Below are 13,010 nucleotides of genomic sequence, written 5' to 3'. Positions count from 1 at the left end.
GGGGTCCTGTCGATTTTTAGCCATCTTAGTCTAGAAGAGTGCTTGGTTGTTTTCCTTATCCCAGCATTCTTTCTCTGTTGGTAAGCTCATACTGTGTTATTTTCAGTATATTTCACAAGTCAATTTATTCCGCCCATGCTTCATCTTTTGTTGCTGCCAAAGATGGTATTGTCCAAGGTACACCTTCCTCCTCTGAAATATTTGAAGTTAACTTTTTCGCTATGTTCAGAAATTCTGTTTCTGAAAGTGTTGGCTATGTTTTGACTTAAAAACCCAAAGTTGGAATTTCTGCATAAAGCTGAGATTTAGTTCTCCTTATCTTTGGATGCCTGTATCTTTTATACTGTATTTTAGGCAGTGTGGTTGAGAAAAAGGGAGAATGCTTTTGGAAAGAGAAATTCCTGTATTTAGAGTTGTAAAATGGTCAGAACCTTAATCCTGTTTATTTCCTATGATATTCATAAATCCTTGATGGAAAACTTTTTAATTATTTACGTGTACAGTCATGGAGTTTGCTCAGCCCCAAGATGTACCCTGCAATATACATGTTCCTGTTGTTGTATGTCACTTTAGAAGCTAAAGCAACATTTGGGTAGAAAAGTATTTTAGATGAAAGTCAAAAGATCTTTTGGGAGACTGCTTCATTTTTTTTTTTCCCATGCATTTCCATGGAAATAGACTAAAGTTCGTAGATTGTTTGGCTGTTGTCTACAAAGAAGCAGATACGGACAAGTGAGAACTTCACGTTCATTATCAAGAAATGAACTTCAGCCTCTTTAATAATAATAAAGCTTATTTTAAGATGATTTAAATTTTGATGCTTTTTTGATCTCTGGCTGACATAAAGGTTTAAATTTTATTACACCGATGGGAAGCTTAATTTTTTAACTCATGAACTAGGAGGAGTCTAGAAATACCTGGTCACGTACTATACCTTTATGTGTAATTGCAAATATATTATACTTGCCAGCAACATTCCTTGTGTTTCTAACTCATATTTTCTTGTATTGCTTATCCTGTAGAAATTTTATGAATAGCCTAAGTTATATGTTAGAATAAAGCATTTTGTAATCTATAGAGTTAGATTTATAAATGGAAGACAGTGAAAACAAAATGGAAAACTCAGAGTGTGGTTGCCACTCTTTGATTAATCAGAAAAAAATATTTTCTATTGGCATATATCTTTTGCTGGATAAAATAGCATTTTAATGTAAAGGACAGCAAAGCGTATAATGCTGCAGTGATTTTTACATGACATATTTTAAAATATTAGTGACGTAGAACTAAAATACTGCTTTTTAGTTTTCAGTTTGCATTGTAGGCAAGGATTTCAGGATTTAATTCGTGAATCAATTCAGATAAAACATGATAGTATCCAAAATTGTATAGCTTTTGTTAAATTGCAGAGCAACCTAAAAGTTGATATCATAAAAGGAGTGATAAACAAGCTTTTAAACATAAAAAGAGAAAAGAAAATAAACTCTAAAGAAAACACCAGGTTCAGATGGCAAGCTAAATGGGATGAATGTAATGCCTTTAAGTGTTGTTAAATCAAGGCCATCAGAATTGGGCAATAAATTGTGTATTGTGGATATGAATAATTTTTTTTTTCCTGGTTGAAAAGGTAGGAAGCTTATTTGCATGAATCTGAGAAGATTGTTTTGGGGATGAATGGAATTGCCCAGCAGATTTCAGGAGGTAGTGTTCTGTAATGAGAATTTTGCTCTGGGATTTATTTGGTTTATATAAACCTTTTACTATAAAAATTGATGAACAACCACCATTTGGCTTCCATCTTTCCTCTGGGCAATGATAGACATACTTTTATTTGCAGTCATGATGGAGCCATTAAGGCAAATTAGGTTGTTTGTTGCTCTTGATGCAAAATAGTCAAGTTCTGCGTTCTCCATAGATAGTAAACATTTACTGGAGGCTTTGAAAGATATATAACAAATATATGCTCAGAATATTGCATAAGAATTTCTGCAGAGCAAAATAAAAAAAATGGACAAGAACAGGCAAGCAAAAGGTAACAATGTAATAATGAGATATGTTTTGATTGTTATTTTGCTTGGAGAAAATGTACGAGAAATCTTTTTTTCAGAGATGTTTCCCCAGTAAGCTGTAGAGCTGTAGGCTCACCTTTCAGTGAACAGAAGAATTCACTGGTATCTTATACAGATTATAAGGAATGGGCCAGGCCTGGATTACACTGGTTTACTCAGAATTTAATCTTCTATCTTTGTGGGTTAAGAAATAGAATTTATATTTGCATACCTTGAATACCTTCAGTACCATACGCTTCCTCGGCTTTGAATGAACAGGGTCTTATTTTGGTGTAGTATTTGGTGCAGACATGTTTACAGATGTATTTGAGAAAATAAGATGTTGATAAATATATTAATTCTCCAAAATTCTTGAGTTGTCTGAACCTTAAAATAATCAAAACAGCTGTCTGTTTGCTTTTTTTTTTTTTTAACTGAAATACTTATTTAAAAATTATAAGGGAGAGAAGATTGCTGCATTCTTTCTGGCAATTTTAGTGGCATTTCCTGAAAAAGGGGAAGATGAGCATATGGATTTAAACATTAAATATGCATGCTATTGAGTTAGCCATTACAAGATTAGTTTTTAGTGGCTATAGCAATTAAATCATAGCTTATTTGATTATCTGCAATCTGAGTTCTCGTTTGTGTTACTTTTGGTCCGATCATGTAAAGTATACAGTAGAGATTTCTAATTAGGATTAGACAGTTCCCTGCAGCTTAATTCTAAAAAGTCTGATTGTACCAGGATGTTCTAGGCAAGTAACTAAGAGACAGCATTGTTACTTAGGGGTGATTCTGACTATTGCATGCAGTTTCAAATTAAAGGGAAATTACTTTGCATAACTGATAATGGTAGACTACCCAAGCTACTTCAAAGATTAGATTATGATTCTTTGCCAGTGAATTATGAGCAGTTTATGAGATTCTCATTTAGTGGATTAAAGGAAGATGGATCATGCTTTGATATTTTGTAATTTAAGAAACTAAAGGTTGATAAACTCCTGCAGTGGCAACAACTGACTAGAAACTCCTGCTGCTGCTCCTCAGAGAATGTCTGAGCCTAGGAAGGCTCGCTGGTGAGGCTGGAAAGGGACATGCTCACTGGACTGTGTGAGGCAGGCAAGGCTACATGCTAACGCAGCTTCTCCTGTTCAGTTTGGAGGTGGTTCTGGCCCTGATACTGACTCAAGAATGAGCAGAGAAATGAATGTTGTTTTTTTTTTTTTAATATCCTTCCTCATGGCTGCAGAAATAATGCTCACTAAAAGCAGATGAGTGTATTGGTTATTGTTTTCATAAAAGGCCATGAGGTTGGCTAAGTATGTCCTTTGTGAATCTGTGCTGGCCACTCCCAAACATCTCCTTGTCCTTCATGTGCCTGGAAACAGCTTCCAGGAGGACTTGCTCTGTAGTCTTGCTGGTTTCTGAGATTAGGCTGATTGGCTGATAATTCTCTGGATACTCTTCCTTGCCTTTGTGGAGGTGGGTGTAACATTTGCCTTTTCCAGTCACTGGAGAACTCCTTTTTTGTGTCCCTTCACATCCCTAACCAGTTTCAATTCCAGCCAGGCTTTAGCTTTTCTGTTTCCATCCAATCACAATGCTTTCTCCTACATAGCCTGTCCCCAATTCCACCTTCCTCACAGATTCTTTTGGCATTTGAGCTCCGTTATTTTCCTGTTCAGAAAAGCTGGCCTCCTGCTATGCCTGCTTAGCTTCCTGCATAACAGGCTGTATAGTTTTTATGCTTTGACATAAGTTTTTGAAGATCAACCAGCTCTCGGGGGGGATCATTGCCCTTCAAGTCAACTCAGGCATCTTGACTGCTAGTTCCCTGAAAAAGCTGAAGTCTGTACTTTGGAAGTCTAGGATCTTTAATTTGTTAGTCGTCTTCCTCACTTCCTTCAGAATTTTAAGTGTCACCATCCCACGTTCATTGTAGCCAACACTGCCTTTGACCTTCACATCCCTGATCAGTTTTTCTTATTTTGTTAGTAGCAGAACCAGAAGAATGCCTCCGCTAATTGTTTTTTTCAGTGCCTCCATCAAAAAATTGTCTTTGCACTCCATAAAACTACTGAACTGCTTTTGCCATGCTGTGTTGCAGCTGTCAGGGTGGTCAAAGTCCTCCATGAGAACTAGAGCCTGTGATCAGGAGGGTTTCTCAGTTGGTAAAGGAGATTTCATCCACCTCCTCTTCTTGATTGGGCTGTAGTAGATGCTCACCATAATGTCCCCATTTTTGGCCTCTTAAGTGCTTGACAGGCCTGTTGCCATTGCATAGCAAACTCTGTACATTAAAGTGGTTCCTTTGTGCAGCACACATCCCACCACGCACTCTTCCATCCTGTCTTTTCTGTAGATTCTGTATCTGTTCATCATGCTACTCTAGATATGAGAGCTGTGAGACCATGCCTCTAACTCCAGCAATGTCAGAGCTCTGTGACTTTTCACAGACTTGCAGTTCCTCCTGTTTGTTTCCCAGCCTAGGTGACTTTGTGTGAAGGCATTTCAGATGGTCCCCTGGTCACCCACTTTAGAGAGTATGAGAGACGCCACTGCTTCTGTCCTTTCCTATGTGTGCTCACTTCCTATCTGCCATTCCTACTTTTATCTGCAGGCTTTGATCTTCATTCCTCAGAGAAACTAATTAAAGGTCCTCTTTACTAGGTTAGCAAGCCCATTGGAAGAGATTCCTTTCTGTCACTTTTTCAGGTGGATCATGTCTCCCCCACCTGTTCTTACTTAAAGATGGTCCTATGTTTGAACCCACCTGAACCCACCTGATAGCACAAGCTTCACAGCCAGGATTTCATCTCCAAGATGCATCTACTTCTGTCTGAGCCTTTCTTCTTGGCTAGTAGTATGTGGAAAGCACTAACTAACTCCTAACTAAGAGCCCCTAACTCCTTCATTGTCTCCTCCAGACCTCTGTAGTCACCCTTTATGCACTTAGTATCTCTCTTGGCAGTATCGCTAGTGCCCATGGGGATGAGCAGCCCACAATAGCAGTCTGATAGTTGGATAAGCCTTAGTAATCCTTCTGTGATGGCCTGGGTCCAGGCCCAGGGTAGCAGCATATCAGCTCCTTCATCAGGTGGTTCAGCAGTTCATCAACAGCACCCCTTCTGCAGGTGAGGCCACCATCACCCTCAGCCCTGGCCTCAGGAAGGAGCACTTGGTAGTCCTTGCAGCCTGAGATCCAGGTGAATGCATCTTCCCTCAGGAGTTCATCTTGGTCCAAGTGTCTGATGTGCTGGGGTGGCTCCTCCAGGGGTGGCGTAGGGGACCTTGTCCTGTAGCGACTTGCCGCCACTGTCATGCCAGTTCCAGCACAGTCGCGTGTGGTCTCGAGCAACTCCTCTGGGCTCTTGGTGCACCCTCTCTGGAAGCAATGGTTGTGTATGTTAACTGCCTTGGTCCTGGTTGCTGGTGCTCCCTATGGATTGATTTGCTAGGAGGCTGGATGTCAGTTTGTTCTGTGTCTCACAGCGTTTCCTGCTTGGCAGGCCAACTCCTGCAGTGGCTTTTGATTCCCAGCTGCTGTTCACTTACCTCCCTTATGCTGGCTGCTTTTTGCTCCTTCTTCCCATGCTTTTCTCTGGACAGGAAGTGGAAGCCATACTGCAATTTGATGTAAAACATTATATGTTTGCAAAATGGCCCTACTGATAATAATAACTGGTTACATCTATTGCCTTGTCCTATGCAGTCATATAAATGTCCCTTTTTCTTTTAATGTTTTTCTTTCAGAATCGCCATAGCCTGTGTTTGTTATAGATATATAACATTTTGAGATTTCAGTTAAAGGTATAGCCAATAAGTAAGAACTTTCTTTCTCTTCTGCTTTTTTGTGAATAGCAGACTAGCTGCCAAAGATCAGCATGGATCTCTCCTCTGAAAAAAGCATCATGAGGAATGGGCCAGTGGGGTCAGTAAAAGGTCTCTGAGCTCCCTCTGTTGACTGTGAAACCATAGGAAATTGCTCTTTTCTCCCTTAGTCTACTACAGATTGCTTTTGCTGTCCTTCAGAGAGGCAGGCAGTCTCCAGAATCCCTTTCCTGCCAGGAATCATGGTGGAAAAACACCAGACTTTTCGTTACTGGAATACGATGATAAGTTCACAACCCTCCTTCTGCCAGGAATGTACAAAAGGATTCTATGTTGGAGATTCTGGAAATCCAAATCGCTGTGCCTGAGAACTTATTAAGAAACTCCTGATATCTGTAAGCTGGGCAATGAATTGCCATTAAAGCTCTGCAGAGATGAAAGAGCTGGCTTGGAATAAGATCTTATTGTAACAATTTATGCTTATTAGGATTCCCTGAATCTGTTGAACATGGCAGAACATATGCAGGAAATATGCTCCATTTATAATCACTAGAGAATTAACAGTTATGCATTGAATGAATGTTTTTATTACTGGTCTAGTCCCAAATATTATCTGTTGATTCCTTCTTTGAGAGTGTTTTATAGGAAATCAAGTAGGGGAAAACTCAGATGAGGGGAAAAAGTGCTTGTAATCAACATTCTTTCAAGTTCTTTGCAAGGAGGTATGTTAAAGCAATCCAATTCCAGCTGAGGACAAAAGAATCCAAAATGCTATCCATTCTACCTGGCAATTCTCAATGTGAAATATAGAGACAATTGTTTTGCCACAGGAGCTTATTCCATTTGGATGAATTAACATTTTTTGTCACTATGGCAGTAAAGTAATACCTCTAGCCACATATCTCCTTTTGTATTTTTCCTGCTACTGAACACTAAAATTTATAGATTGATTTAAATTTTGTAATATGTCCTGATTTAAATTTTGCTTTCTCCACCACTAGATTATGTTATAAGTACAAGTTCAGGTTGATTATTGGAGGAAAAACTTCAGCTGTGGAAGCTTTGAATTATAAAGAGGATCCTCAGTTAAGTTATATGTTTTAATTAATTAAGGATGCACAGAAACTTTGGAAATGCCTCCAAATGTGCCCCTTTTTAGAGATCTGTTTGTTCCCAAGTAAAATGACTTCTTCAGGAATTCCAGTGTTTGAGAAATGGGATGAATGGACAGTGGTGATACTTGCTGATAGGTCAGGAAGTGAATACCAGTGGGTAAATATGAGGGAAGGAATGATTCCCCTAAAAGGAGGAGTATGACAGCTATTCAAATATAATGATTTTTCTGTTAATTAGTCGATGAAACCTCCTTTGTTTGTAACTTACATTTTTTAAATTGAAAACAGTAGATATTTGATCATTTAAAAAGCAATTTTGTATGAAGGACGGTAGCTTTTATAGGGCAGCCCTGTTGCACTGAAATTGTTTTGCTTTCATTAGATTTGACATAAATGGAAACCAGATATGGAAGGCTAGTTTAATTGCAGTGCCATGCTGTTAATCAAACATATCCTATAGGCTATGTGTCTACTTAAAGGTAAGCTGAATGACACTCTTTATTCCACTGATTATATTGACTAGATCTTCATTAACTGTTAGAGAAGCTTAGACATTTTGCTTATATGTAGACATAAAAAAAAATGAGGTATCTTAATCTCGAACTGTATCCCATCTTGAGTATTTGAGATAGGTGCACAGTTACTCTGAAAGAGATGGGAAAAATAAACTTGTCTAGGAAGGCCTGCACACCTTCAGTTTGTGCCTTTGTTAAGATGTAAAAGGATCCGGTACACTGCTGAAACTCAAGGGGAGAAGGCCAGCAGCATTTTGTGAGCTTACTGCTGGGATTTCTTGCCTTGCCTTGAAGTTTTGCATTGGTGGGTGAAAGCTTAAGTTGAACCTTACAGAGTGTGTTTTGCTGTACCGTATATAACGCGTGTAAAAGACGATCTCTCCAGCAAACTGCAGGCAGTAATGGTGGCGATGCCCGTATCCGCACTTCGAAGCGACGGCAAGCACAGCAAGCTCGCTTGGCTGCAGTTGAGGCTGCAAGCATCTGCACTACGGTTAGGAAAAGCAGTGCTTAGTGTGCTTGGCCCTGACTCTGTCAGCAAAATGAAACGAGCTTGAGTCCGTGTTCCCGTCGTTTGGGTACTCAGGCTTCCCCTCCAGGGAGCGCGGAGGTGACTGCTGAGCACAGACTTTGGTGTAAACCACGTGCGTGATAGATGTGTCTGTGATGAGAAGGGACCTGGCTTTTCACTTACCTGGCAGTTAAACATGCTGAATAAAAACAGGAGAATTACCCTTGGATTCTGAACATAATCTGTTACAGAAAACTTTCAATCATGTTGCTCGTATTGCCTGTGCACTCTCTTCTGGGCACTGTACATTTCTCTTGTCACTTTTCCTACCCTATAAATATTGCTCTATCTTTTCAAACTGACGTTGTTTTCCAACCAAGATAGGTGCTCTTCAGTTAATGAGTGAATATTTCTATTGGGTGTATAAAACATGATGATCTTCTGGGCTGTAAAATATTGTAATCTTATTTATTAATAATACCACCTAAATTTCAGAAATTGACTTTGAAAAGGCAGAGGTTGGGGGGAGTCTTACCGTGAGGACATAAAATGTAATTATTTTCCCTCTATTTCTAGGTACTCCCACTGGAGAACAGAATGAAAGACAGCACGCGTTTCCCACAGGCACTGAACATTGGCATGGGAATAGTTATGGCCTTGTATATCTCGCTAGCCACTCTAGGCTATCTGCGCTTTGGGGATGAAATCAAAGGCAGCATAACTTTAAACCTGCCACAGGATATATGGTAAGTGGATATAGGATTGAAAACCCTTGCTCTAAAAGGGGGAAGTTTGCATGTGGCGTGAAAGGCTGTTTCATGTATCAGTGCTGTCATGCTTATAATTGATAGATGCTCAAACTTTTCTTTAAAATATTTTATGTATTTTCTCTTTGCCTTCTACAATTCTGTCACGATCCTAGCCAGCAATAGCTTGTATAGAAACAGGAATTGCATGTGGAAAGAGCTCAGTAGTCTTGATGGTACAGTACTCCAGCGCAAACAGGAGCCAGCTCCCAACGTATTGAAGAAGGAAATCTGCAGTTTGCAGCCAGATGTATTCCACTTCTGAAAGTGGCTAGTTTTACTTGGATACCCTGGGAATATAGTGGCATTTTTTCAGTGGAGTGGCTGTGTTCAGCAGGTAAACAGCTGGAACAGAAGACATCAAAGATGAATAGGCTTGTAGATCTGGTGCCAGCTCATGGATAATATATGATAATGATTTCCTGTCAGGAAAGTGAGACTCAGAGTTACCAGTTTCTCACAGCTATTATAATTTTTATTTACCTTTTTTTTTTTTTTTTTTTTTTAAATACTGTGAGAGCTCCACATGTGGAGTGCTGAAGAAGGGGCTAAAGGCTATTTTAGCTGGTTACCGTCATTAGCTCTGTACCATATATGAAAAACTTACCTATTTAAATTTAATGGTTAGTCTAAATTTATTTATTTTTTTTTTATTTTTATTTTTTAGAATCCTTTGTGTCTGAGTCTAAATTTAGGTTATGTCAACAGTGCACAAGAGTAAACGCTGAAAAATATTTTAATGTTTCGATTCTGATCAAATAATGTCTTAAATGTTGTATGCTTGCATCTGCTTGTTTTTCAGTGCATGTTATGGTAGCATTTTGAAGTAGCAAAATGCTAAATTATGTGAAAGAAAAACTGCTTTGCTGGAAGGAATTCTGCCTCCTTGCTTCTTTACTTCTTGAAAAAGAGTAGAGCACATTTAAAGAATGTTCTTAACTTTCAACAGTTCCCTTTTCACATGTTTTAAAATTTCCATTTTCCTTCATTCAGAAGAATTTTGAAGTCGGTGTGAACTGTGCATTTTTAATATTCTTCAAAAGTTTTGTTTAATTGCTTGGGCAGTTTCTATAGAAATACATAAAATGATAATAAAATGCAGCTAGAAGGGTGACTTTTTTTTTCATTGCTATAATTTCAATTTACTTGTTCTTTTTTGTTTGTTTGTTTGTTTTTGTACTGCTATTTTATGAACTGAGGTTGGGCCTGAGTGGCATTTTGCGTAAGTCTTGTGGGGTTTTTTTTGTTATTCTCCCCTCCCCCCCCCCGTGGTTCCATTTTTGGGGGCATTTTGGTTATAATATATATTAAATTGTTGCATGTACATGGTTTTACTTGTTGTTTCCCTTTCTTCAGATGCATCATATAAAAAGAAACGGATGCAGTTACGTGCTGGAGGATTTCTGATTTTTTCGTATATGTGCATGTGCAACACGCACGTAACTGCATCCGTTTCTTTTTATATGATGCATCTGAAGAAAGGGAAAATACTTCTGGTTGTAATATTACATGGTTTTACTTGTTGTTAATGGAGTTAGTAAAAAGTTTGTTTTAAATGGTATGTCTAAGTTTCTTTGTTAAAGCCTAAATTTATTTGTGCCTTAAGATAAGTGTGCTTAGAGGAGGAGAAGGAGGAGGAAGAGAAGTGCAGAATAAGGTCAGGGTGCTCAGTCTCTTTCCCTGGTGCTTTTTGTTGAGCTTATGCAGGCAACAGAATGAACTTGATTAGCTGCTGCCTAAGTGGTCTGTTCAAATATCAGTTTTCAAATAGCTCTTGGCTACAGTTCAGATGTGAAGATAAGACGGTATTTATCCTGCCAGCTTTTCAGACCTAATGCAAAAAAAGAAGTCAGTAGGCTGTGTAGCATCCGAGAGGATGAGAAGGAGACAGACAGGGTATTCTCGGAGACTGTGCAGCTCCAGGAGTCTCAAGCCCCCACAGCAGTGGAGTTGCCGGAGGGCTCTGTGCTGTGTGAAATGGTACATCATAACACTGTAGAAGGCGGCTGGAAGCTGGTCACTTCTCGTAGGAGGAGAAAGGCTCCTACTCCTCCTGAGGACTTGTAATTGAGGAACAGGTTTAGTGCCCTCCAGGCTGAGGAGGAGCTGGGCATGGCTGCAAGGGAAGTAACTGGAAACTGGTGCTCTAAAAGGTGGGGAATTGACATTATAAGCTTAGTAGTCTCAGAGCCGTTCAGGACGTATAGATAGAGGTAACGGTTATCTGTTTTCTGCTTTCCCTGGATAGTACCCCAGCACAGCAAACAGAATTGGAAGGAGACGCTCTGTGGTACCCCTGTGGATTAGTGCTGGGCTTTACAGTGGGTCTGCTTGATACAGTGCTGATGAGCGAATGTGTGCAATTAACTGTGCTACCAAAACAAATTTCCGTGGGTCCATATGACAGCATTTTATTTCAACTGGAGAAGACTCTAGTTTGGAGCAATGATTTTATGGTTGTAGATGATGCAGGCTTTGCTTGGTGTGTGGGTTTTTGTTTTGATCTGTTTTGTTTTGGATCAGATGCTACATATGAAGGCAAACCTCAGGACTTACTGAGTCAGTTCAGTTCAAAAAACTGGATCAGTTCAGTTCAAAATTCAGCTTAAAAAAACCATGTTTGCTATTATTTTTAACCAGATAGCACACACTATCATAACTCACCTGAAGAGAGTGGGAGTGAAGAAAGGCTCCTGTCTTCTGAAACATGAATATTTGTTTCCCTGTTACAGTAAAATCTCAATCAAGTCAGGTTGAGACCACATCTCTTCATTTAATAATTTCTGAGGTGTCATAGCCTAAAGACTGGATGTTAGGCTGTTGGTTATTGCGTCCTAACATAAAAAGTCAGTAAGTAGCTTGGTTGAACTAGAGAAAATGCAGGGAGCAGATACGTTTTTGTAAGAAAGTGTGTCATGGGAAAGTGCCTGGAATATAGCTATGCAGTGATACTTGGCTTAGGTTAAATGCCAGTTGGTCAATTCCTGTCTGATAGAGACAACTAAAATTCTGCTGCTTTATGAGTTTTATTGGATGTTCTCCCAGATGCATGTGACCAGGAGGCATACACAGGCCTTAGTCCAGTTAAGTCATTTTCTGTAATTTAAATAGAGGACTGCTCATATTCTAAAAGGCTTTACTAGATCAGAGCCTTGGGAGAAGTGATTTGTTCCAATTCTAATTTAGAACATATTTTGGAGGACAAACTGTGGGTCAGCTTAATGTATTAACTGGAATATGCTGAAAATTGACTTTATGAAAAGAGAGTAGTGTTCAGATTTTTTGCTGATTTTAACAGCTACTTCTTTATGGAATCAAAGGAATCCCTTTTACTGCATTAACTAAATTTTCTTTTTCTTAATATGCAGCTACATTTGGCTACATGGACCTTCTTAGTAATTGTTTTTCATGTTCTCAAAGGTATGTAAAGTACCTAGTTTCCAATTTTTTCCCCTAAGAAGAGGTACAATGAAATCTAAAGTGTAGAATGAAGGGAGGCAAAGACTATTGTTAGCTTCTTTTGCACTCACAAATGATGTTAAAATATTTTTAAAAGGTAGCCTGTGGAACCATCTATATCTGATTGGGACATAATAGCAAATTACCAATAAAATCCATTCAATAATATAAAAATTGATTCCTAATTTGAAAAATTTGAATCCCTTGCAGAGTTAGAAAATTACTTAGTATAATGGAGGCACCAGCTTTGAAGTACTGTGAATTTAAAGCTTTGAAATATATTTATTAATCTTTTACTTTTTTTTTGAATTACTTTTATAAAGTTTTGTGGGGATCTAAGGTCTGAGGATTAAAGGCTGATTGGGAGGAGCTGGTCAAGTATTCTTTCTGTTAACTGGCTAATATCCAGGTCAGCTTATGGATTCTGGACAGTAATGCAGAGCTGATAGAGCTATGACTCCTCTCTTTTTTTTTTCCTTCTTTCTTTCTTTCTTTCTACATCTCTTAAAGCTGCTCAGCAGTCAAAAAAAGGAAATAAATGTGTTGCAAAAGCCACAGTTTCTAACCTAGCTACTCCACTTCATATGTGGACATAGTATTGTAACAGGTATTCTCGCCCTTTGTATATACCTGGGACTTCAGAGGGCTGTGTACAGTCAGTCAGATCTTTGATACAAATAACTTGGGACTTGTTAGCAAAATTTAAGTATACTTTTCTCCTTCTT

The 13,010-nt window shown here is 38.8% G+C and overlaps 1 protein-coding gene across 1 annotated transcript in view; it reads left to right on the top strand.

Moving 5' to 3' along the window:
* The window catches only part of SLC36A4 (solute carrier family 36 member 4), a 131,679-nt gene that overhangs the window by 38,254 nt on the left and 80,415 nt on the right, over positions 1-13,010 (top strand). The window contains exon 9 of the mRNA XM_067289676.1: positions 8,597-8,766. Within this exon, the coding sequence (XP_067145777.1) occupies positions 8,597-8,766 (170 nt within the window). The remainder of the gene's footprint in view (positions 1-8,596; positions 8,767-13,010) is intronic.

This window comes from Apteryx mantelli, chromosome 1, assembly GCF_036417845.1.
Source record: "Apteryx mantelli isolate bAptMan1 chromosome 1, bAptMan1.hap1, whole genome shotgun sequence".
NCBI lineage: Eukaryota > Metazoa > Chordata > Aves > Apterygiformes > Apterygidae > Apteryx > Apteryx mantelli.
This window is presented reverse-complemented; position numbering and strand designations above follow the sequence as displayed.